General features: G+C 64.3%; 1 protein-coding gene across 5 annotated transcripts; it reads left to right on the top strand.

Annotated features, from left to right (window-relative positions):
- RIPOR1 (RHO family interacting cell polarization regulator 1) lies at positions 1–23,903 on the top strand. 5 transcript variants are annotated; one of them, XM_040615572.1, is made up of 24 exons: positions 1–147; positions 11,802–11,928; positions 14,233–14,382; positions 14,704–14,782; positions 15,106–15,129; positions 15,649–15,702; positions 15,812–15,964; positions 16,051–16,114; positions 16,194–16,237; positions 16,448–16,573; positions 16,789–16,937; positions 17,170–17,299; positions 17,498–17,638; positions 18,447–19,244; positions 19,575–19,714; positions 20,072–20,246; positions 20,410–20,545; positions 20,713–20,874; positions 20,996–21,154; positions 21,518–21,714; positions 21,819–21,902; positions 22,171–22,261; positions 22,502–22,565; positions 23,291–23,400. In XM_040615572.1, the coding sequence occupies exons 1-23, from the start codon at positions 69–71 to the stop codon at positions 22,522–22,524; spliced, it is 3,285 nt and encodes a 1,094-aa protein (XP_040471506.1). In that variant the 5' UTR covers positions 1–68; the 3' UTR covers positions 22,525–22,565; positions 23,291–23,400. The 5 variants fall into 5 exon arrangements, with proteins under 5 accessions (XP_040471506.1, XP_040471505.1, XP_040471509.1 ...); XM_040615571.1 differs by lacking the exon at positions 22,502–22,565 and having other exon boundaries at positions 23,291–23,903; XM_040615574.1 differs by lacking the exons at positions 1–147; positions 22,502–22,565 and adding an exon at positions 5,905–6,176 and having other exon boundaries at positions 23,291–23,903.
- Positions 23,904–24,161: the final 258 nt, after the last annotated feature.

Below are 24,161 nucleotides of genomic sequence, written 5' to 3'. Positions count from 1 at the left end.
CGTTTCCATGGAGAGCGCCGGGGTGGGCGCTGCCAAAGCTGCCCGAGCTCCCCGCTTGCTCCCCGTCCATGGGAGTGGAACAAAGGGGATGCACCGAGCCAGGCCCACTCTCGCCCCCCGCCTCGCCCCCCGCCTCGCCTGGGACATGTGAGTGCCGCCGGCACCCCTGCACCCGTCCCCCGCCCGGGAGGCGCCGGCCGCGGGGGCAGCGGGGCGGGGGGAGCGGGGCGGGTGGCTTTCGAGCAGGGGCTACACCCTCGGGGGGGCCACGTCGCCGTCCGCCACCGCCTGCCGGGAACCTCGCCCGCCGCCCGGTCCCGGGGTGGGCGCCCGGTGCGCGGCTGCGGCGGGCGGGGTGGGGCGGGGGGCACGGCCGGGGGGCTCCGCTTCGCTCCCCGCCGCTCCCGGGGCGTCTCCGCACCCTGCGGCAGGGCCGGCACCGCGGCCGGGGAGGGACGGCCTGACCGCGGGCTGTGGGGGCGAGCACCCCTCGCCATGTCACCCGGGGTGTGTGTGTGCCCCGGCCCTCGTCCCTGGCTCCTTCGGCCGCTGCTGCGCTCCCGGGTTTGGGATGGCGCCGGCTGCGGCGTGGGGAGCCCTGCCCGGGGCCTCGGAAGGGCCGCGCAGGGGGTAGGGCCGGGCGGGGGTAGGGGGCACGGCCGGGCCCGGGGGGCCAGGGGTAGGGCCGGGGTCACAGCCGGGCAAGGGTGCAACAGGGAAAGCGTATGGCCAGGCAGGGGTAGGGGATACGGCCGGGCAGGGGGTACGGCAGCACAGGGGTATGACAGGGCAGGGGGTACAGCTGAGCAGGGGGCATGGCCAGGCAGGGGTAGGGGGCACAGCCGGGCAGGGGCAGGGAGTACGGCTGGGCAGGGGCTATGGCCAGGCAGGGGTACAGCTGGGCAGGGGTATGGCCGCTGCCCGCAGCCATATAGGGCCTTGCCCGAGTGTCTGTGGGCCACCAGAACCATCGGTCCTGGAGGAGGTGCTGCCCCCATCTCCCCCCCATCATACCCTTGCACCCAAGCAGGGCTCCGGGGCATGGGGGGCTCCGGGGGGACCTGGGTGCTCCATGTCAGCTGGGTGCTGCCTCCTCCTCCTGGGTGACTGAGGGAGGAATGCTCAGAGGAATTAATGAGACAGATCGCGCTTTGTTGCTGGCCCGATCCTTCTATCTCCCGCCCTCCCCACCCTGCCAAGAAGTGCTTGGGAAGGCCTCACACCATTAACTCTTTCCCTGCCACATCTCTGGCTGTCCCAGGACTTGCAAGCAGCCTCGGCGGCTTTTACCCTTGCCAGATTCCCAGAGGAGACTGCTGAGGCCACTGGGATGTCCTGGCCTTCCTATAAACCCTGGGCTGGCCGAGAACCCACCTCCGGGCTGGTGGCTGAGGACCAGCCTTGCTGTGTCCCCTGGGCAGGGCTGGCTATGACACCGCACAAAATCGAGCAGTGCCGGGCTGGCAGCCCACGGCGTTGCTTGTCCTCGGCTGGCAGAGTTCCCTGATGCATCGCTGCAGGCCCCCGGGTGGAGAGGAGCTGTGGTGGGAGCTGGTGTGGTGGTGGCCGAGCCCCCGTGGAGGACCTGACGTGGTGGGGTTGAGTGTGGGAGCACGGGCAGCGATGGGCAGGGCAGGGGTGGGGTGTGCTGGGGTGCAGCCGGTGGGATAACTGTCGATCTGCAGCAGGGACAGTGGTGGGGACAGGGGCATCCCTTTCCAAACCCTGCCTGAGGCTCCTGGCCAGAGCTCTTGCTTTCCCCAGGAGTCTACCCAGGGCGGGCACTGTCCAGTCCCTGCTGCCACCCTGAGAGGAGCTGGGCAGGGGCGTGGGGATGTCCCCTAGGGGTGCTGTTGTGCTGAGCACTGGTGGCCAAGGCTTGGAGGGAGTGTTGGGGGTTCCTGCTGTGTCTCTGACTTAAGGGACAGGACCTGGAAGACCCCTCGCCGGCAGGGAGCTGGCATTTGGGGTCCCCAGGGGACAGTGAAGGCAGAGCAAGCCCTGGCTTTGTGTGGGTTGAGGCCATTGCCAGGCTGGGACGAACTCCCTGCCTTGTGCTTTGGGTTTATTTATAGAGCTGCCATTTATATCGCTTCTAATTCTGCTGCCGTGTGGGGACGATGTGAGGAAGCGAGGGCTTGAGTCTGACGCGGCCCTGGTGCCTGGATGCGGGGTGCCCGGCCCCTCCAGCACAGGATGCTGCTGGGGGCGATGGTGCCAGCCTGGCTGTGGGTAGAACCTGGCTCAGCACAAGGGCTGGTCCTTCTCCACCCCTTGGGGCATCATCCCTGCAGAAAAAAACTCCACATATGATCTGCAGCGTTGGGCTGCGAGGATTTTTTTGAGCTGGCTTTGATGGTTTCTGCAAAAAAGAAAGTCAGAGGGGTTGGCGCTGTGGTAGGGGTGACCATCTGCAGATCTAGAACTGGGCTTTCCCAGACCAGGACTGGCTCTTGCCTGGCCACAGGTCACCTGGTCACCCACCATGGTTCTCCAAGCCATGACGGTGGGTCTTTCTGCCAGAATTGACACCTTCTGCCTCTGCTAGGTCTCCCCCATGGCCAGGAGCTCTTTGGCCCCTCACCGGATTGGTGCCAACGTGCTAGCACTCATCTCCCCAGCCTCTTTTGGCCAGCAGTGACTGCTGCCCGCTGCACACCTGCTGAGCCTGGCCTGCGCCCTTTTGTGCCACGTTTCCAGCTGTGGTGACATTCCCACCCATGCAAGGGTGTCTGTGTCAGGGGACTGCTTGTCTGGGAACAGCCTGAAATAACTTCTCCATCACCTTGGTTTTTAGTGCTGGTGCCACCAGGGGACCATGCTCATGTGACTGGTGGTTTCTCCAGGGGCTGAGCTGGGCGGGCACAGCCTCGGTGCTGGTGGTCCTGGGGCCAGCATGGAGCAGTCAGGGAACCTCTCCAGGACTCAGTGCTGGCAGGACGTGGGGTCTCTGGGAAGCCAGTCCTGTGTCCCATGGAGGGCAGGGAAGTGGGAGTGTCCTTCTGGGGAGTCTGGATTTTTCTTCTGCCTGTACACGGACTGGCCATGGCTGTACATGCGTGTCCAAGCACTGCTGCCAACGGAGAGTTTTGTTTGCATGTTCAGCTGTTGTGGTAAGGGTGGGGATGCCCGGGGCAGCTCTCCCGGCCTGGCTAGAGGAGGGCATGACAGGGACACCCCCAAAAAGGGTGCGCTTGGGGCGTTACACCCGCATCTCTGCCATGTGGGAGGGATGGAGGCAGCTGCCCTGGCTGGTGGAGCTGAGCTGGGGTGGTGAGCATCCAGGGAAGTCCCCTGAGGTGGGGAGGTGACTGGCACCCTGTGTGGCCAAGGGGCTGTCCCCTTCCCTGCACCCGCTCCCTGTCCCTGGCCAGATCAGGGACAGAGATGCATTTAACTCAATTACTGCCCAGGCCCTGGCAGTGCTGGCACAGCTCATGCCCTTCCTCTGCTCTCCCTTGGCAAGGTGTCCCTGAGCTGGCAGGCCCTGCCGGGAGCCGTGCAGGGTGCTGTGAGGTGCTCGGAGATGTCTGATGCCGCATGCCCATGTCCTCCTTTGGTGTCCTCTGCCACCTTTTGAATGCACGACCCCACCTCCTGCCTGCTCCGGGCGGCCTCCCCATGGGTGATGCCCAGGATGGTGCTGTGCCACACGGCTTGCCTGCGCTGCCCACAGTCGGCTGCCCTTCACAGGGCTGCAGGCAGGGCTGCGGAGGGGCAGGGTCCCTGCAGGTTCCCCGGGAGGAGCACAGCCTGGCTGTCACCCCTTTGGTGGGGAAGCCTAGACATCCCTCCACTCTGCGTGGCAGTGGGGAGGGGAACGCCTCTTCCACAGCTCCCGGCAGCTTTAGCATGGCTTTCTTGTTAACCTTTAATGAGAACAAACGAGCTGGCATGGGCCGTGGCTGCGGGCGCGTTGCCTGGCCATGTGCCGGGCACTGGCTCCACATGGCTGCCAGCGCAGTGGAGGCTTTGCAGAAGGCTGGTTGGTCCCAGGGTGGTGCCAGGAGCGATGCTTTTCCCCCGGGAGAAAAAGCAAGGGGTGAAAAGCTAGGCTGTGGCCCCCTGCCCATGGCAGCTGCTGGGTAGGGCTCTGCCTGTCGGTGGGGAGAGCTGGGGGATGAGCTTCCATCCATCACGTCCAGGCGAGACAGGAGACATGGTCTTCAAGCAAGTTCTGGAAGGCTGGGGTGGAGGTGAGTCCCCCTGCACCATACTTTGCAGCGTGCTGGGCTGCTGGCTCCCCTCCATGGCCACGATGCCAGTGTGGAGGCTGCAGGCAGGTGGGTGACAAGGTGCCTCCATTTGCCAGTTGTGGGGTGGTTTTCCCTTGGATGCTGCTCGCAGCCAGCTCAGTCTCACCAGCTCTTCCAGCTGCCCCCAGAAGCACGGGCACTGTGCACCCACCCGGACACCAGGACGAGAGGGTGCCCTGGGACGCAATGCTCTTTGGTGGCACTGCTGCAACCCCAGCTTGCCAGCCCTGGCTGTGCCTAGCTCCAGAGCCACACGCCTGGGTGCCTGTGGTGGGGCAGCTATGCATAAGGGAGTCCCAGGTGCTTCTGTCTTGCAGTGTGCTGGCCCTGTCCTGCACAGGGACCAGCAAGGAGAGGACCAGGTCTGGGCTGGGGAAACAGCCCCACAAGTGGCTCTGCCTTTAGGGTGGGCGTTAGCTGTCTGGGAGTACCCCATCTCTGTGAGCACCCCCCCCAAGACTCTGCTCCATGCTTTTCCCTCTGAACCTGGCCTGACCTTGCTCTAAAAGCAGCAGCAAACAGGAAAGGAGCCTGGGAGGGAGGTGTCTCTTCCTGCCCCAGTGACGTCGTGATGGTAGCTGGTCCAGCCTGGATGGAGCTGGCTGCTCCAGCCTCCGGCATTGGAGCTGGAGGGGGGTGCCAGGCCAGGATACCCTAGCAGCAGGACCCATGCAGGGACCTACAGTGCTGGAAAGGGGTGACATCTGTGCCACAGACTCTCCTGGTTGTTTAGGGCATCCCTGTGCTCTAAACAGGGAGTTGTGGGGCCAGAAGGTGCTGCTGGGGTTGGCGTAGAGGGCAAGTGGGCCTGCCACACTGCCCTGTGGGAGCGGGACCCCGTGGGGAGCACAGCATCCTTGGTTCCTGCATGGGAATGGCACCAAACATCTTTTGAGAGCCCTGTGAGGAACCCTTGGGGCTCTCCTCTCCCCTCTGAGGCTTTGGAGACCTGGATGACACAAACTGGGGGACATTTAAGCAAGGAGACCCTTTTCCTGGTGGCTCCTGCGTGATGCAGGCTGCCCAGAGGATGTGTGGGAATGCGTGCCGTGGGAAGCCTGCAGTGAAGCCACGGCGGTTTTATATATATATATATAGTTTTCAAAAAAGCATTGCAGAAGCGAACAGCAGGGTTGCTGGCGCTGCTCCCTGCAGTGGTGTGAGCATCAGCTGCCTGCTCTGCCCACGGCTTTGTGCCTGCCCGCGGCAGCGCTGGGGCTAGGGGCTGTGCCTGGAGCATCCCCCCGTTAAGGGGAGTGGCAGCGGCTCAGGGCCAGCGGTGCATTGGGCAGGGCGGTGTTTGCTCCCTGGCTCGAGCCTGCCCTGGGTGTGGGGGAAAGGGGGTCTCCGGGGGGAGCAGTCTTGGGGCGGGCTGGCTGGCATGAAGCTGGTGTGGCACGTGTGGCTGATGGGGGACGCTGCAGTGCCCGGCTCAGGCTGCCGCCCTGCTCTTCCCCCTGCTTTAAACCTGGAGAGGGGCTGGGGGGGAGTTTGCACCGCAGCAAGCTGCAGCGGGCCCCCCTCCCCTGTGCCCGTGCCTCAGTTTCCCCAGGGGGGCGATGGGGAGGGCAGGATGTGGGCTGAGCCGTGCTGTGCTCCTGGAGCAGCCCGTGCTGGTGGGGCCCCTTCCCTCCAAGGGGGACGGGCACCCTCCCCTGTCCCTGTCCTCCGGTCCATCCGTCCTCAGCCCCTGAGTCAGGGCCGGGGCTGCAGCGCTGGGCAGTGATGTCAGCCCTCGGGCTGGGGAAGCGTGGGAGGAGACTGCGGCCCGGGGGGAGCCCTGCGGCCCGGGGGGAGCCCTGCGGCCCCGCGCACGGGCGGACGGACGGACGGCATGAGAGAGCCACAGCTGCCCGGGACGCCGACCCCAGCCCGAGCGGGACGTGCTGCCGCTGCCCGCCATGAACGGCAAACCGAAAGGTACTGAGCACTGGCGGCACCGGGGCTGGCCGGCAAACGCTCTTGATTTGTTTGAGGCTGTTCCGGCTGGGCTTGCGGGGGGCTGTTTTGGTTGAGTGGTTTCCCCAGGAGAAGAGCTCTCCCTGCCAGGGGCACCAGGGACATGGGCACCCACCACCTGCAAGGGACATGGTTGTCACCTCTGTGTCCAGCGATGGGGTGTTGGGGCAAGGTGTCCGTGGCAGGATAAGGCCCGCCAGCTGCCTGGCCTTGCCGTTGCCCATGCTGAGGCCCAGGCTCTGCGCCTCAAGGCAGGAGAGGGGTCACGATTGCCTGCTGCTCCCGGGCGATGCGTGCGTCCCCAGTGCCACAGCACCATGGTTTTTCTCAGCAAATTAGTTTTCTCCCTCTCATGTGTCCATGTTTTGTCTGTGGCTGCGCTAATGAGGACAAAGAGAGCCTGGCTGCATGTCGAGCATCCCTGGCACGGTGGCCCCAGGGGATCTGGGCAGAACAGGGGCTCGTGGGGCTACTCTTGCGCACAGGGGCAAGTTGCCTGGGAAGAATTTGAGGGGGAAGCTACTGGTACGCAGCAGGGCACCCTGGAGGTGAGCAGGCAGTAGTGAAGGTGGCATGTGGGACCTTCACAATGTTATGTTATGCTAGCCCCGGGAGGAGGCTTCCAAAGGATCTCAGCACCTCAGAGAGTGGTCTCAGCCCACTCAGGAGCAGGGTCTGGTGCCCCTGGCCGGGCTGCAGTCCCATCTAGCAGGGCACGGGGGTGAGCTATGGTCCCTAGGCTTCCAAAGCCATGGGGATCCTGGCTGGGTGCTTGGTCTGTGCCTCTGGTGGTAGGAGACCCGCTTCACTAGGACCATGTGGTCCTGGCCTGGTTCTCAGGAGCCATCCTAGAAAACAGGTTGGGCTTGAGCACAGCCAAGCACTGGTGAACCCCTGGCCCCTGCAGTGGCCACCTCCCTGGGTCCCAGTTCGGGGCTTGCATCCCCCTCTGGCTGCAAACTGGGAGCCTGTGGGATGGGTGGCAGGGTGGGAGGCTGCGAGCGCCCCCCCCCCCCCCCCCCCCCCCCCCCCCCCCCCCCCCCCGGGAGCCAGCTGTGAGTGTCTGCCGGAGCCTTGCCCTGCCCTTCCTCGGTGATACTTCGCGGGGTAAATAAGCACTTCCTCCAATTCTTCCCATTTGCAGCTCCTTCCCTTTCCTGCCGCCCTCCCACTCGGCCCAAGGAGCCAGCTGGCCTCCCGGGGCTGTGAGGGTGGGTACCGCTGCCATGGACCCTAGCACCATGGGGCCAACAGCAACCAGCACCCATCCAGCCCCCAGCTCGTGGCACCCAAATGGCTATCCCCTGCTCCAGCGGGGTCTGCAACCCCGGGGCTGGGAGTTTGGCTCCCGGGTAGTCACAGGGGGTCAGGATGCCATTCCCTGAGTCATCCTGCTCCCAAACCCCCCCAGTCCCCTTCCTCGCCCAGTGCGGGGGCAGGTAGGGGGTGTCCTGCCTGCCTGGAGGAGAGGCAGAACATGAAGGTCAGGGAAGAGGTGGCTCCCAGGCTCCCTGTGACCAAGGTGGCATGGCATGGCGTGGGTCCCTGGACACTCCTGTCCCCTGTTCCGGGAAGGGACGGGTGGTGGGAGGGAAGAGCTGCTGCAGCCCAGCCGGGAGCCGGCCAAGGCCCAGCCGAGGCCGGAAGGGGCTGGTGGGGGGCCAGGGTATGCGCGGGGGCTGCAGGAGCTGCAGGACGCAGCTGTGCAAACAAGGATGCGCGGCAGGGCTGGGGGGAGCTGAGCCAACAGCCGGGGTTCGCAGCCTCCTGAGGTTGGCTGTGCCAGGCACCCAAGGTTCACTGGAGCGTGCTGGGATGGAGGGGCTGTGCCGCTGGCATGAGATGGCAGGACACTCCACTTACCAGACACCACAGGCAGGATGGACTGGCTCATGGCCACTGTGCCATGCCTTCACTGGGGGGACAGCAGTATGGGGGGGACGGGACACTGGTACCCCACTGTGCCAGCGAGGTGGCCACAGTGCCATTGGCATAGGGACCACAGCCCAGCCCTGCCAGCCTCTCCTGGGGAAGCCCCTTGGGTGGCCATGGGTGCCCTCCAGGGGTGCTGGAGGGTGCTGGGTCTGGCACCCTAGGCGTCGCTGGCCTCCAATGGGTGACTTTATTGGAGATGCTGGTCCCGTGGAGCCGTTGGGGCTGAGGATTCGGGGAGAGCCGGTCTGGGGCGTCTCCGACCAGGGCAGTGTTGATAAACCCGCTGGAGCGACCTGGGGCTGGTGTCTGAGTGTCGGAAACAGAAACCAGCTGGGACCAACCCAGCCGGTCGGACTGCCCCCCCCCCCCCCCCCCCCCCCCCCCCGCCGCTCAGCCCGGCATTCCTGGGATCCCAATCATCTCCAGAGCACCGGCTGTCGGGAGAGGAGCCGGCGGCCGGGCTGGAGAGCCCTGGGGTGGGCTCCGGCACCCCCGCCGCAGCACCCGCCAGCTGCTCACAGCTGCTGCTCCGCCCCGGGCAGCACTGGCCGGGGCCGGGCGGGTGGACGGACGGACAGACGGGGTTGTTCTGCGCCCGGCGGTCTGCGGCGCAGGACGGCAAGGTGAAAAGCTTGGTCAGGAGGCAGCTTTGTTAGCCCCAAAGCCCTAATTAAGGGCAGGGGGTGGTGGGGCTGGCAGGGGCTGGGTCTTCGGGGTAGGACCTCTGCGGTTCCTTCTCGGGAGAGGGAGGGATGTGGCTGGGGCTCAGCCCACAGCAGGGACGCGAGTGTGCCAGTGCTCTGCGTGGTGCCAGCCTCTGGTAAGCCTGGCGCGGGGCTCACCAGTCTGGGTGAGCCGCAGTGGCCGGCGGCTCCCTCCAAGCGTGCCCCGGGCCCTGCTCCCCGCGGGGCTGGCCATGCTGCTGCGGTACCAGGTACCTCTTATCTCGGTAATGTCAGGAATGCACCGCGCGTCAGGGTTTTTTCCTCCACCATAAGCCAAGTGTGCCAGGAGTGGAGACCACGCACCCTGCCTGCCCTGCCTCATGCAGGCAGCTCTGCCCACCGGCACCTGGCTGGCTGCCCACCTGTGCTGGGCTCAAGCATCCCTGGGGCTCCCAGGGCATTGATCCCACAGAGTGAGGTTTTGGTGTCCCCCTCCCTGAAGGGCGTTTGGGGCCCTGGCATGATGCAGGGTGCCAGCCGTGGGGATGCAGGATGCTGCGGCAGACAGGCTGGCACTGGCAGGACCTGGCAGTGCCCGTGGCCGGCTGCTGGGCTGGTTGGCAGCAAGTGCCACGGCTGCGCAGTCTCTTGGTGCCAACTCATGTCTGCACTCACCCTGCCAGTGATGTGGCCTCGTGTTGCAGTGCATTGCAGTGGGTGTTTGGGGGAGAGCTGGGTCCCTCGGCTGGAGCACAGAGATGTGGTCCCGTCAGCAGCTGCTGTTGATGGCACTGCTCCCCGTGCCAGTGCAGGAGGCTCAGGTGCCTTGGAGCATGACCCAGCGCAGTTGTAGGTGGTTGCAGGAGCCTCTGAGGTGCTTGGGCAAGTGGCTGGGGATTGCTCTGACTCCTGGGGAGTTGTGCTGGGGCACTGGTCCTCCACAGCACCCCCAGCATCCTTCTCCCCTGCCACATTTTCAGCATTCCTGCCCTGGGATGCTCTCAGCATCCTTTTCCCCAGTGCAGGCTCCTGCCTCGGTGACCCACTTTAGAGGACCCTGTGCCTCAGATGGCAACATGGGCTGGGGAAGGGTGGGCTGGCAGGGCTGTGCTCACCCCGTAGGAGCTGTGACCTGCCCCACACATGGAGAGCCCCATCTTTGGGGTGGTGGGTGCTTTCCCTATAGATGAGCCACTGTAGCGCCAAGCTGGGCAGCAAGCACAGGTGCCATGGGCCTTGCTCACTTGGTGGGGAGCAGATTAAAGAGCCCTGCAGAGAGTAATCTGCCCAGGCCCTGCAGGTCAGCTGGTCTTGCCAGGGATTACAGCTCCTTCTAATTAGCTTAATTGGGACAGTGTTGTCCTGGAAACTGGAGGGACTATCACCCAGATAACACCGAGGCGGTGGGACCCGCGCAAGAGCTGCTCCGTGGTCCTGAGCTGGGAACCCGATGGACCTGCTGCCTCCTGGCCCCGCTGGCACAGGGGTCATTGGCAGTGACTGGCTCTGACCCCGAGCGGCCCCAGCTCGTGCCTCGCCCGGCCATGGCTGTGGGGTGGCCAGGAGCACAGCACCAGGCAGATGCCCGCTGGCGGCCGAGCAGGTCTGTGCCACGCAGGGTCGGCTGGAGCCGGGCTCTGTTGCGCCGCGGAAGGAATGGGGATGGTGGTGGGACCCCCAGCAGCGCTTGCATCCCTGTGCCATCCCTGGTGCTGCTGAGGCCAGGGGCTTGCTGCCCTCATGCTGGGGGCAGGAGGAAAGGCGGAGTAAGCCCCTGACGGTGTGGGGAGCTGGCTGTGGCCCCATCTGCCAGTGGGGGAAGCTGCGTGCCCCTGGAGCCCTGCCTGGCTTTCCGTGGCAGCGTGTGTGACTGCTGGGCACGAGCCCACACGGTGCCCGGCAGCTCCTGGCTCCCCAGCCCACAGCTTGGCTCTGGGGTCTGGCAGGGACAGAGGGGTTGAGCCAGCACCAGTGGTGACTGGGGTGAGATGGAGCATCCAGTACCTGGCTCCTGTACGCTGGGCTCCTCTGTGTGCCCCGCTGGCACTGCTGGGGTGTCGAGGCCAGCAGCCCCACAGCCCCTGCTCTTGCCTTCTGCTTTGGGCTGCCCTTGCCAAGCCCTGGCCAGGGCTGCAGCGATGCTCTCTGCAATGTGGGGTGGCAGCTGGGTCTTGGCCCCAAAACTCAGAAGTCTGCTCCATCCTGGCTGGCATCGACTGCACTGACTGTGGCAGGGACAGGCAGGTACCGGCAGCAGTGTCAGCGACTCCTGGCACCGTCTCTGGCACTGCCAGGAGCAGTGGGCAGGGCTGTGGCCACCGTGGGGCTGGCCACGTGCTGCCTGTGTGGACTTTCCAGGGTCCGGCAGGGAATGGCTCGGCCTTTCCTTCCGCGACGCAGAGCTCCTGGCACAGGAGCCAGGACTTTCCAAAGTGCTTTGTTGTGTGTGGGTTTCCCTCCTGGTTGCTGGAGCGGGTGGATGCGAACGCAGAGACAGCAAAGGGCTGGGTGGCTGGGTCCAGCCCCGCGCCCTTCCTGCCCTGCAGTGGGGTGGCACGGGTGACAGCCGGACATGGGACAAGGTGGGGCTCAGGAGGAGGTGGCCAGGCTGGGACACAGCGCAGGGTTTGCCACTGCCATGTCTGGGAAGGGCCATGGTAGGCACTGGGCATCAGCCCCTTCCTTTGGCTCCCACAGGAGCTGAGCTGGGACACGTCTGTCTGCCTGTCCCTGCTGAGTGCTCACTGTGTCCAGAGCCCTGCTCCACCCAGGGCAGGGCACCAGCAGCGTCCTGGGGGCAGCACAGGACCCGCGTCCCTGGTGCCACCGGGACTGTCCCTGGGCTGAGACGGAGGGAAGGCTCCCAGCCCATCATGGGTGCTGTAGCCACCCTGGTCCATGGGTGCCCTTCTTGGTCCTGGTGGCAGCCCTGCCTGTGTGTTTCTCCACCCTGCTGCTGGTGACTCGCTTCTCTTGTGCCCCTCAGGGAGGCCCTCCAGGTCACACTCAACGATGTCCCTGTCTGTGCGCCCGCAGCGCCGAGTCCTCGTCACCAAGATCAATAGGAGCCAGTCCTTCGCTGGAGTGAATTCAACAGCCGACCGGCCCTTCAGGTAGGAGATGGGTGGTCGTGCTGCTTGCCACGAGGCATGGGGACAAGCTTGGGCATGGTGGTGGGACCTGCTGCGCATCTCAAGGCACCTTCCCAACCCGCTGTCCCAGCATGTCTTTCAGGGACCTTTGTGGTACCCAGGGGATGTTGGATGGGGGGGTGCAGGTGGCATTGAGGCCAGATAGGAGACAGAACCCGCCCCCCCCCCCCCCCCTTCTGCTGTGCTGTGTCCCAGGCTGGGTGAGGACCTGGCAGCCCTGCAGCTCCTGCCACCCCACGTGGAGGGGGCAGGTGTAGCTCACCTTCATTCTTCAGCCAGCTCTTGAGAGCTTCTCTGTGACCACCTCTTGTTCAATGGGTGCGGTGGAGGAGCTGGGGTGGCTTTGAAGCATTGTGTCTCAATGGCCTCAACATCCTGCGGCAGCCTTTTGGGGTTTGAGTGCTGGCGTGAATCAGGGGTTCCTCTGGGTCATTTCAAACCTGTTGCTGAAAGGTTTTATTGGCTGCGTATCAGATGTGTTGCAAGGAGCAGCCATTCCCTACTCGTCCTTTTCAGCCACTGGCGATGTTGCAGTCCCATCATACCCTTCCTCCTGCTCTCTGCTGAACCTCATGTCAGTGAGAACCACCCCACACGCTGTGCATCCCTGCCACCCTCCTCCGCGCCACCCCTAGCTCCTGGCTGCACTCTCACAGGTGGTTCTTAGGACGTGGGCATGCTGTGGGTTTGGGTTGCGAGACTATGGCATTTGAATGCTTTTAATCCCTTTTCCTAGCACCCAGCTAGGCTCCTTACCTCCCAGTGCACCCACCAGTGCCAGGGGAGAGACATCTCTCAGCCAAATGGCTGGGGAAGGCAGCGCCGGGCTGCCTTGCCAGGTTGTAGACACTTTCACTGGGTGGGCACGAGCCCAGGCAGAGCCTCCCTGTGCTGGGAGCAGTCCTGCAGCCCTACTCGGCTGTCATCCCCAAGTCCTGTCCAGCCTCTGGGCCAAGGGACACTTTCCAGGCCACTGGCATATCGCTGGATCTAGGGGCTGCCATAGGGGCTTGCCTGGGGACAGGGAAGAGGGAGGGCTTTTGGATGCCCACAGCCAAGTGGCTCACGCTTGTGGGGGATGCCTCCAGGGACCACCCTGGAGGATGAGAATGAGGAGGAATGGTGGAAATCAAGCACTGACCCATCGCTGTAGCTCAGGAGGAGGTCAGGACATTCATTTCCCCCCACCAGCGATTCGGGGAAGTCTTTTGGCCACTCCTGCAATGAGTGGCATAGGATGGGAGGTCTGGCCCTGGGCTGGGAACTGAGGAGTGTCTCTGGGGCACTGGTGGTATGATGATGCCTTGGAAGGAGGAAGGGAAGAGCCGGTCTGAGTGGGGCGTTGCTCACTGGGCTGGGGAGCGACTCCCTTGCACAAGGCAGGAAGGGTGGTGTTTGGGTCCTGGGTTCTGGGTTGGCATCCCTTTGGGTCTGCCGGTGAGGTCCCTGAAGTGGTGGTGGGGCAACAGGTGGCCAGCAGCTCCATGCAGCAGGTTTGGTGACATCTGGAGAGGCGCAGAATCAGTGAGGATGTCCCTGCCCCATGTCACTGCACTCTGTGATGGGGTGACAGGGCTGCCTGTCCCCAGGGTGCTGTGGTGCTGCCACCCACTGGGATCCCTGCCTGTCCCTAGGAGCACATGATAGCAGGCCAGCAAGCAGACAGTGGCATGTGTCACCCTGCCACAGTGCCCAGACCACAGGGAGCACCTCCGTGCCCCTGGCAGCCTGGGGTGCTGGGGATGGAGTAGGGCAGGGCCCTTTCAGAGGGTGGCCAGGGCTGGGGACGTCCCCGTGGGCACTCCAGGAATGCAGCCTGGCTCCAGCTGGTGCCAGCTCCATTTGCCTTTGCTCTCCTGACTGGCACCTGGGACCCCAGCCCTCTGCGGAGGCTGCCCTGTGGCCAGCCTCAGACCCTGCTGGGACGGGGTTACCTCCCCGCTCTTCTCCACTGCCAGCTTCACAGGTTCCTCCTTGTCCTTCCCATGGCTTTGGGGCAGCCGAACGCAGCTGGGGGGGCTGCAGGCGTGTGGTGCAGGCAGCGCTGCCCAGCCTCACGGCCCTGTCTCGCCCAGCCCCGCTGGCCGGTTAAACTGGCTGCCGAGGAGTCTTGGGAGAGGCAGGCAGGTCTGGGCGGACCTGGCCTCCATCCCAGAGCTCCTTCTTGCCTCGAGACAGGGTGCCTGGCAGGCTGGGGCACCCAGGCAGACCCTGGTGCTGTGTGCTGACCCCAGCTTCCCAGGGTTTGCCTGTTTCTTTCCCCAGGAATCTCTCACCCTTCACCCCCACTGTCTCCCGCAAGACTGGCTCCAGGGTCAGTAGGATGTTCTCAATGTCCCACAAATCCCCACCACCCAAGGTGCCTCAGCCCAACCGCCTCGATGAGGTGTACGAAGCTCTCAAGAAAGGTCTGACGTAAGTGCTGGGGCTCCCCATGGCCGGGTGGTTGGAGGCAGGGAGCCCCTGGGGGGCACGGGGACAGCTTGCCATGTGGGTCAGGGCTGGCAGCTCTCTGCTGTCACCAGGCAGGGACATGCCAGGTCTCCTGGGCGCAGTGCCTTGGGGTCCCGGAGCTGTGTGGGGTCCCACGTAGAGGCACACACGGGCTCCCTTGCCTGAGTGCTGGAGCGGCAGCTGGGGATGCGGGCCCAGATGTGCTGGGTTGGTGTGGGCTGTGGGTGGTGGGAGCCCTGGGCACGGTGTCCCAGCCTGACCCCCGTGCTGTGGTTGCCCCAGAGCCTACCTGGAGGTGCACCAGCTGGAACTGGAGAAGCTCAGCACCCAGATCCGTGAGTCCAAGAGGAATTCGCGCCTGGTGAGTGTCGCTTGGGAAGAGCCTTACTGGGAGCAGTGCTTTGGGCAGACGGCTGGGGTTGTGGGCACGGCTGGGGCAGCTTGTGGTCCATCTGTGTCCCAGGGCAGAGGCTGCTTGCTTCTGTGGGGACGTCAGGGGCCAGCCCAGGCTCTGGTGTTGGGCTGCACAGGGCTCCTGTCCTACTGTCATGCAGTCTCCAGCCCTGGCTGGATGCTGCATGTCTCCACCAACATGCTAAGGGTGGTGGATGCAATGTGCTGGGTCTCCTTGGGTGGGCAGAACTGGCTTTGTGCTGCGTCTTATCCCTCTTCTCTCTCCTCCAGGGCTTTCTCTACGATCTGGATAAGGTAAGCAGGAGGGTCGGTGCCCTGTCCCCCTTGTGTCTGCCTTCCTAGTGCCTGGGATGTGCTGCTGCCAGCCCTTCCCCACCTGCAGTGCCCTGCTGCCTGCCCCTCGTCCCCGGCACAGCAGAGTGCCCGTGGGGTGGGATCAGGGCTCTGTGGGCAGCATGGGTCCGGGCAGGGGATAAGCAGAGACAGGCAGGGGCTTGCAACCCACTTTGTGTCAACAAAAGCTCTTGTTGGCGAGTGCTGAGCCTGGGTTAGCTCCGAGGCTGGGAGAAGAGCACCCTGGAGCCCGGCGTGTCTCCTGGGAGACAGGGGAGGCTGGAGGATGCTGCAGCACATGGATGCAGGTGCAGCCTCTGCTCTGTTCAGTGCCAGCTGCCACCCTGCGCCTTCCAGGAGGGCTGGTGACCAGGACCCATCCCGGCCGCAGCACAGGCACACAGCAGGGCACATCCTGACCTGCAGCTCCTCTGTGGAGCGGTTGGGCTGCTGCTCACGCCGTCTCCTCTACTTTTCCAGCAAGTGAAGTCAATCGAGCGCTTTCTACGTCGCCTGGAGTTTCATGCTAGCAAGGTGAGAGCTGGGGACCAGGGTCATCTGGGGGCAACCTCAGTGCAGCGCTGGGATGGCTGTGCTGTCCCCTTGCTCTGCCTCTCACCGCAGTTCGGGCCCATCCTTGCAGATAGATGAACTCTACGAGGCTTATTGCATCCAGCGGCGGCTGCGTGATGGAGCCCACAACATGGTCAAGGCTTACAGCACGGGCTCCCCAGGCAGCCGGGAGGCACGCGAGAGCCTGGCCGAGGCCAGCAAGGGCTACAAGGAGTACACAGAGGTGAGGCAGTGGGCTGGGGTGGGCTGGCAGGGTGCTGGGTCCCATGGGTGGCTGCTAATAGGTGCTGTCCATCCATCTGTCCCCAGAACATGTGTCTGTTGGAGAATGAGCTGGAGAGCCAGCTGGGCGAGTTCCATGTCCGGATGAAAGGTAAGGAAGGCGTCCTGCTCCGTCCCTGGCCTGCTGCCTGCCTGCCTGCTGTCGCTGACCCCTCTGCCTTCTCTTGCAGGACTGGCAGGCTTTGCCCGGCTTTGTGCTGGTGACCAGTATGAGGTTGGTGGGACCATATGGGTTGGGATCTACTCTTCTCCTGCCCTTGCAGTCCGTGGGGTGCCTGGGGGGTGTAGGTGGGCGCTGGTGTGGAGGGCATGCTGCAGGGCGGTGGTGGGTGGCATGGGTCCCTGGCTGTACCTAGGAAAGTGCAGAGAGCACCCACCACCCTAGTGTTGTATCTCCCCCACACCCACATCTCTGCATCCCCAGATCTTCATGAAGTATGGGCGGCAGCGGTGGAAGCTGCGGGGGCGCATCGAGGTGAACAGCAAGCAGGTGTGGGACAGCGAGGAAATGGTTTTCTTGCCCCTCATCACTGAGTTCCTCTCCATCAAGGTATGGTGCAGAAGTGGGCAGGGATGGTGTGGGCCAGCTGCCACCCTGCATCCCGGCAGGGCTTCCCTCCAGGACCTCACCTCACCCTCACCCTCACCGGGGTGGGAGGAGGCTGTCTGGTGGTGCTGGTATCCAGGCACACAGCGTGATGCAGACATGGCATGGATAAGACAAAGTCACAGTCTTCATCTGTTCTTATCCCTCTCCTTCTGCAGGTGACAGAGCTGAAGAGCCTGGCCAACCACGTTGTGGTGGGCAATGTGTCCTGTGAGACCAAGGACCTCTTTGCGGCTCTGCCCCAGGTAGTGGCTGTGGACATCAACGACTTGGGCACCCTCAAACTCAGCCTGGAGGTGACCTGGAAGTGAGTGTCTCAGCAGGCATTGCCGGTAGCATGTGGCAGGGCTGGGGATGCCTGGTGTGGTGTGGCCAGAGGTGGCCTGCCCCAGGCTCTCCCGCATCCCAAAACTGGGCTGCAATTATGGAAAACCAGAGCTGGACCAGATGGGGTCCTGGTGTCCTGCTTGCTGCAGAGCAAGGCCAAGACTCCCCCCCCAGGCTGGCACTCCCCCTCACCTCCCTGCTCTTCTCCCCAGCCCCTTCGACAAGGACGACCAGCCCTCGGCAGCCAGCACCGTCAACAAGGCCTCCACAGTGAACAAGAGGTTCTCCACCTACAACCAGAGTCCACCCGACACCCCGTCCCTGCGGGAACAGGCGTTCTACGTAAGTGCGGCGCCAGGCAGGAGTAACGTGGGAGGGGTGGCCCGTGGAGGGGTCGCGTGGGGACGTGCCCAGGCTGCATCCCAGAGGGTGGCATGGCTTGGGCACAGGGGTGCTGCGCAGCTCCTCTCCAGCCATCCGGCCATGGCTCCCCGGCACCGGCTCCTCCCGTGCTCACAGCTCCTCTTCTCTCTGCCCAAGAGGCCGGGGCGGGCGGCCGACAAGCACGGTTGGTCCTTGCTGGACATCTTTCGGGAGACACTCTTCAAGAAGCTGTCTCAGAGCTGCTCCTGCGGCGACGTCTCCTCGGCCGAGCTTGGGAGATGGCCGCAGCAGGGCCGTGTAAGTGTGAGGGCTGGAGCCGGCCAGTAGCTTAGCCCAGCAGTGTGGCCATCCTGCAGTAGCCGTAGCCGCTCCTTGTCTCCTGCTCACTAGCCCTCGCTGATGCCCAGAGGCCTGATCCTGCCAGGTGGGGGTCTGGCTAGCCCCGATGAGGCAGTCCCCCAGCTTGGTGAGCCTGGGTGGCAGAGCCTGGCTCCCTCTGGTCTACATGCCCTCGTGCAAGAGGTGGGCACTAGTGAGTAGAAAGCTTGTCCATGTCCCTGCACTGGTGGCATTGGCATGCTGTGCCGTGGCATTGGCATGGTGATGGTGATGGTGTGGCGCTAACAGGGTACTGATGTGGCACTGGGTCAGTGATGGTGACCCACTGGCATGGCACTGCCGTGATGGCCAGCACTGCCTCCCGTGAGCTGGTGCTGGAGCTGTTGCCATCCTCGCAGCTGTGATGTGTTGGTGTCCTTGCCTCTACGTCACACCCTGCAGTGCTGGGGCTGGGGCTGGCCACCGTGCTGGGGAGCCACTGGCACCCTGGGGCTCCAAGCTGTGTGTGGCTGGGCCTGGGGAGATGGACACCCCCCTGGTCTGGGTTGCAGAGCAGGGCTGGAAGAGGCAGCTGTGCTCTGCCAGATCCTCACTGCCCATCCTGCTGGGCTGGCAGAGCCGGGGTGGTGTGGCAGCCTGTGCTGGTGGTCACAGCTGCCTTGGTGCCCCCCAGCTTGGCTGGCTCTGCTGCTGGTGAAGGGAAGGCAGCTGGAGGAGCAGGGGTGGCCAGGGGGCTTGTCTGACACCATTTTTCCCCCCTCCCCAGAACATGCTGCGGCGCCAGGAGGAGCTGGAGAATGGCACAGCCTGGTCCATCTCCTCAGAGTCCTCGGATGACTCCTCCAGCCCGCAGCTGTCCGGCAGCGCCCGCCATGCCGCACACAAGCCCATCGTGCAGCCCGAGGTGCAGGCGTCCCCCCCCGCCATCGAGATCTCCTTCTCCCAGCAGCCGGAGGAGGGGGCCGAGGGGGCCGCCAGCATCCCCCCTGCTGGGAGCCATCTGGAGGAGCTGGGCAACAGTAAGAAGGAGACGGTGGCCAACGGGCACATGCCCTGCTCCCGGACTCTGAGCCACATCAGTGAGGCCAGCGTGGATGCCACAACGGAAGCCAAGGCTGCAGAGAGCCCCTGGGAGCTTGCACCCAGCCTGGAGGACCCAAGGATGGGCGAGCAGGATGCGGACCCCCTCCCTGGCGCCTCAGTGGCAGCTGCCATGGCAAGGCAGGACAGGGGTGCTGAGGCCAAGCCCCGCGCCTCCGTGGCGTGGGCTACCTCCTGTGAGGCGGAGGCCAGTGGGGCCGAGGTGCGGAGCCAGGTGCCAGCACAGGGTGGCTGCAGCACCGGCATCCCCTTGGCACTGGCACAAGCCTCCGTGGAGGAGAGCTCCGTCCCCACCATGCCACTGCCTGCCAGCGTCCCTGAGGTGCCACGGGGGAAGATGGTGGACTCAGGTCTGGAAGAGGCCATCAGCCTCCTGGGCTCGGCCCTGGATGACTATCGGGGGCAGTTCCCAGAGCTGCAGCCCCTTGAACGGGAGCTCAAGCGCCTGGAGGAGATGCTGCTGGTGAGGGGCTCCCAGCAGTGCCCAGGGCAGAGGGGGGATGGGGCCATCCTGGCTGGCAGTGCCTGGGGACAAGGAAGATGGAACCATCCTGGCTGGCAGTGCCCAGGGATGCGGGTGGCAGGGCCATACCGGCTGGCAGTGCCTGGGGACATGGGGGATGGAGCCATCCCAGATGGCAGTGCCCAGGGATGCAGGTGGCAGGGCCATCCCGGCTGGCAGTGCCTGGGAACAAGGGGCCGGAGGCACTGCTGGCAGCACCCAGGGATGCGGGTGGCAGGGCTGTTTTGGCTGGCGAGCCGCGATCCGACCCCGTCGTGCCTTCCTCTGCAGCAGAAGCAGGGCGTCTTCCTCAGCCGGGCCTCCAGCATCAGCCTGACAGTGGAGCATGCGCTGGAGAGCTTCAGCTTCCTCAACACCTCCGACATGGAGGACTCGGAGGGCTCTGAGGAGGAGTCCCTCCAAGAGGAGAGGTGTGCAGTGGGGCCCACGGGATGGGGCGTGGGGCAGGATGCGCCCTGGGGCAGCGGGGACAGGGCTTGCCCAGCTCTGCCAGGGTGCCCAAGCACATTCAAACCAGCCCATCACAGCCCAGGGCAGGTCTGGGTCAAGAAGCAGCAGGGTCTGGCCCTTCCCGTGGCATGGTGCCACCCTGCATCTTTCTATGGGGCTGGGCTGGCAGGCAGCCGCCGTGTCCCTGGGACCTCCTCCTTTGCCCAGTCCTGGTGCCATGATACTGTAGGTCCTCCAGGAGCTGCCTGGCGGGTGCGGAAGGGCCAGGTGCAGGTCTCCCTGCACTGACCCGCTGCCTCGGTCTCTCCCTGGCTCAGGAGGGCTGGCAGAGCCCGGCGTGGCAGCAGGGCCCCCAGTGCTGGCGAGATGGGGGCAGACGACACTGGCATGTGCAGTGGCTCCGAGGCCAGCACTGACCCCATGAGCACCGGCAACGAGTTCCTGGATAAAGCCCTGGTGCTTCACCTCAACAACTGCAACCGCCTGCTGCTGGTGAGGAAGGGGCTGGGGCATGGTGGCGGGAGACGTCCAGGGGTGGGAAGCCTTGGGGTGGGTTCTGGGTCCCTCGTCGAGGGGTGTCTTGCTGCAGCACAGAGGCTGTGCTGGGGCAGTGAGCTCTGTCCCTGAAGTCGCCGGTGTGGTTGTGCCTTTGCAGAAGCTGGGCACCTTTGGTCCCCTGCGGTGCCGGGAGATGTATGCCCTGGACAGGCTGCTGCAGGAGGCGCAGGTGCTGGAGATCGTCTGCCAGCTGACGGAGGAGCGAGCAGGAGCAGCTGGCTCTGCTGCCGAAGGTAAAGGCATATGGCCAAGGGGACCGTCCATGCCACCCCAGGGGCTGCATGGAGCCCGGTCTCCCCTCGAGCACGGCTGGGCGGCAAGGGGCCAGGCCAGCCAAAGGGCAGGAGCCACCTGCCCACTGCTGTGGCCCGGGGAAGCTTGACAGAACCTGTCCCCACAGTGGTGCAGTTCTCGACACGCAAGGAGGGTGTGCTGTCCCTTTGGGACCGCTGCGTGGAGCTGCCCAACATCTACACCTGCCCCGTGGAGCGGTTCCTGCAGGTGCTCAGCACCCAGTATGTAGCACCCATCAGTGAGCAGCACCCTGGTCTGGCTGACACGGGTGAGTGGGCACCTGGGCTGTGCAGGGACAGAGCTGCCAGCCTTGCTGGGTGACTGTGCGTGGGGGTCTATGGATGCTGGGAGCCCGTAGAGGGGTGGCTGACCCCAGCCCTTTCCCACAGTGTGTGTGAAACTGGTGGAGGATGTGCTGAATCGGCGGCTGCCCCGGCGGCCCGGCAGCGCCCAGGGTGAGCAGGTCACCATCTTCCAGTACTGGAGCCACTTTGAGTCACTCGGTGCCCTGGTGCTTGACACCCACATGATGGAGCTGGCAGAGGAAGGTGGGTCGTCGCCGCCCCCCAACCCTGGCACAGGGTGCCAGAGGGGAGGGTGGCCATAGGGGATTGCCCTGCAGCGCTGCCATGACCACCCTGGGGCATCAACCAGAGGCTCAGCCATCCTGGAGGTGGTCTGATCCAGTGCACTGCCCGCTCCTCTGCTGCCTTCCTGAGCACCCCGAGTCCTTGCTGTGCGTCCCCAGCATCTTGGCTTGGGTAACCCAGCAGCTCCATGCATTGGCACCCCATATGGCACTGGTGCAGGGTGCGCGGGGACGGGTTCCTGATGGCAGCAGGGGCATCTGGATGATGCAGGCAGTGCTGCTGGGCTCCCTGCACCTTGGCTCAGCCGGCGGCTCCCCACAGCGCTGCTGGCACAGAACCTCAACTCGGACGACCAGGACGTGGTGCTGCGTGCCCTGAAGCGCATGCCCGAGGGCCGCCTGAAGAAGGAGGGACTGAAGGCGCTGAGCCTGCTCCTGGTGGAGGGCAACAGCAAGGTGGTGAGCGCCGTGTCAGCCCAGCTCCGCAGCTTGGCGGAAAACCCTCGCTTCCACCAACGGGTACGTGCTGGGCAGGTCAGGGATGAGGTGGGCTGGTGCCACAGCCCCCGAGGTGCTGCCCCCCGCTGCCGTGGGCAACGGCACTGACCCCCCATCTCCCTCAGGCCCTCGTGTGCTACCTGGAGCAGCTGGAGGATGAGGAGGTGCAGACACGCGTGGCGGGGTGCGCAGCGCTGGGCTGCCTGAAGGTGAGAGGGACGTGGGGAGGAGGTGACAGATCTGTATCTTGTGGAGGAGTTGACATGTGATTCTGGATGCACCTGCACAGCCTCCTGCTCCTAGGAGAGAGGAGCTGGGGATGCCCCCAGTGTGCCGGAGAAGCAGGAAGGGAAATGGGGAGGCAAGGGACAGGATGAGGGACTTCCCTGTGCGATGGGGCTGTGGCGCCCTGTGCTGCCATTCCTTGGGCTTTGTCCCTGCTGCCAGCCACGCTCAGCCCCCTTCTCCCTTCTGCAGGCCAAGGAGAGCATCGAGCAGCTGGTTTACCTGTGCCAAACTGACAAGGAGCCTGTGCGGGAGGCAGCCAAGCAGAGCCTGATGCTGTGTGGTGAGTGTTCCACTGCTGCCCTCTGCTCCCTCCCCAGCCATGGCATCCTGAGCGGCATCTCCTAGGGCCAGCAGCGCCCGTGGGACAAGGGGGTCCCAGGCTGGTCCCTGCCTACCCTGTGTACTCTGCCTCATCGTGCCCCAAGCTCTGCCAGGCAAGAGAAGCTGGCAGCAGGCAGCAAGGGCCAGGCATCCCGTGTCCACAGAGCACTGAGCTGGGTTGTTATTTATTATTTGCTAGATGGCACTGAGAGAACCATCTGAGTGGGTTTCTAGGCCTCCAGAGCGCGGCAGCTGCTGCACAGGTTGGGACACGTGAGCTGTCCTCCTCTCCCCGTCCCTGCTCCTGCCGCTTTGCTCACGAATGTCTCCGTCTTAGAGCCTGTCAGCCATGTCACGTTTTGGAGTCTGTGTCTTGGTTGTTCATAGAAGCTGCTGTCCCTGTGGCACCCTGGCACATGTAGATGCCTTGTGTCCCATGTCCCAGCAGACTGTCCATGTCACCATCTCTTGCTGGGGATGGCCACTGCTGTGGTGCCAGGCAAAGGTCTTGGAGCCAGCTTTGTAGCATGGATGTGTGCATCCCCTGTGTGTGCTTGGGGGTCCTGGGGAAGCCCTCAGGATCCCTGGGCCAGTGCATGCAGATGTGCACAGCTGTTTGAGACACTGGAGCTGGCGCAGCCCCAAGCCTGGGCCCCTTTGCTCCACGCCAGGCTCTCCGTGAGCTGGCGCTCCTGCAGCCCAAACGTGGGTGACCCCGGCCCCGTGTGGGCACAGGTAGAGCAGGCAGTTGAACAGGATCTGCAGCATCTGAATCAGGAGCTCTGGGGGCTTTTTGCGCCAGATCCCAGCTGGGACCTGCCCAGGGGTGTGCTGAGGAGGATGAGGGAAGTCTCTGCTCCGTGGCTGCAGCACGCAGGCTCAGCGCTGCCAGGCATTAGCCACGTCCACGGCCGGGGAAGGTGGCTGGGGATGGGCAGGGGCCAGAGCTGCTGCAGTGCAGTTCACTGACCACAGCGTGTACCTGCAGGGGAAGATGGTAAATCAGCTCACCGGCGGCTGGAGGAGACCCTGGACAGCCTCCCGAGGATCTTTGCCCCAGCCAGCATGGCCAGTACAGCTTTCTGAGATGCCACGCAAAGCCACCTGCCGCCCCCGGAGGGCGAGGGCACCGCTGGGCCGCCCGGGCACGGACCGCGGCCGGGCAGGGCCTGGCAGCTCCCACTCTCAGCAGCACACCGCAGTGTTACCCCCGCCATGGCCGCACGCTGCCTTACGGAGCACCCGCACACCGCACCCCCTGCCCCTGGCCAGTGGCCCGCGGGGTGCCACGCACGCACCCCCGCGCAGGGGGGCTGGCTGCACATCCCACCCTCTGATTGCTATTTGAAATACACGGGGAGCCCAGCCTTCCTGCCCTCCTCATTGGCCACAGCCTCGGGGACCGAGCGGCAGGGACACTACGGGATCTCTCTGCCTCCTCTTGCCTTCCTCCTGCTCGAGGGCACGTGCCCTGTCCTGGAAGGACCTGCACTTTGGAAACCATGCCGTTTCTTTCCAGGAGTTGCCTGGGCTGTGGGGACTGCTGCCCTTTGCCACCTGAAGTCCCCAGGACTTAAATAAAACAAAATATGAGATATTAATATATTCTGCTGGCGTTTCTTCTTTCCAGCTCCACGTGCTTCTGTCCGACCCCGGCTGTAGGGAGCATAGTGAGATGTGGCCCCAGCCTTTCCTGGTCTGTTGGCAAGCGCCTCGGAGGGCAGGGGCAGGAGGAGCAACAAAGGGATGGACAGACGGACGGACAGAAGCTGCCACCTTTTTTTTTTGTTTTATTTTTTACAGATTTTTGCAGAAAAACAAAAGCAAAAAAATCTTTTCTATGTCTCTATAAATCTATA

Source organism: Falco naumanni, chromosome 15, assembly GCF_017639655.2.
Source record: "Falco naumanni isolate bFalNau1 chromosome 15, bFalNau1.pat, whole genome shotgun sequence".
In the NCBI taxonomy this organism is placed as follows: Eukaryota; Metazoa; Chordata; class Aves; order Falconiformes; family Falconidae; genus Falco; species Falco naumanni.
This window is presented reverse-complemented; position numbering and strand designations above follow the sequence as displayed.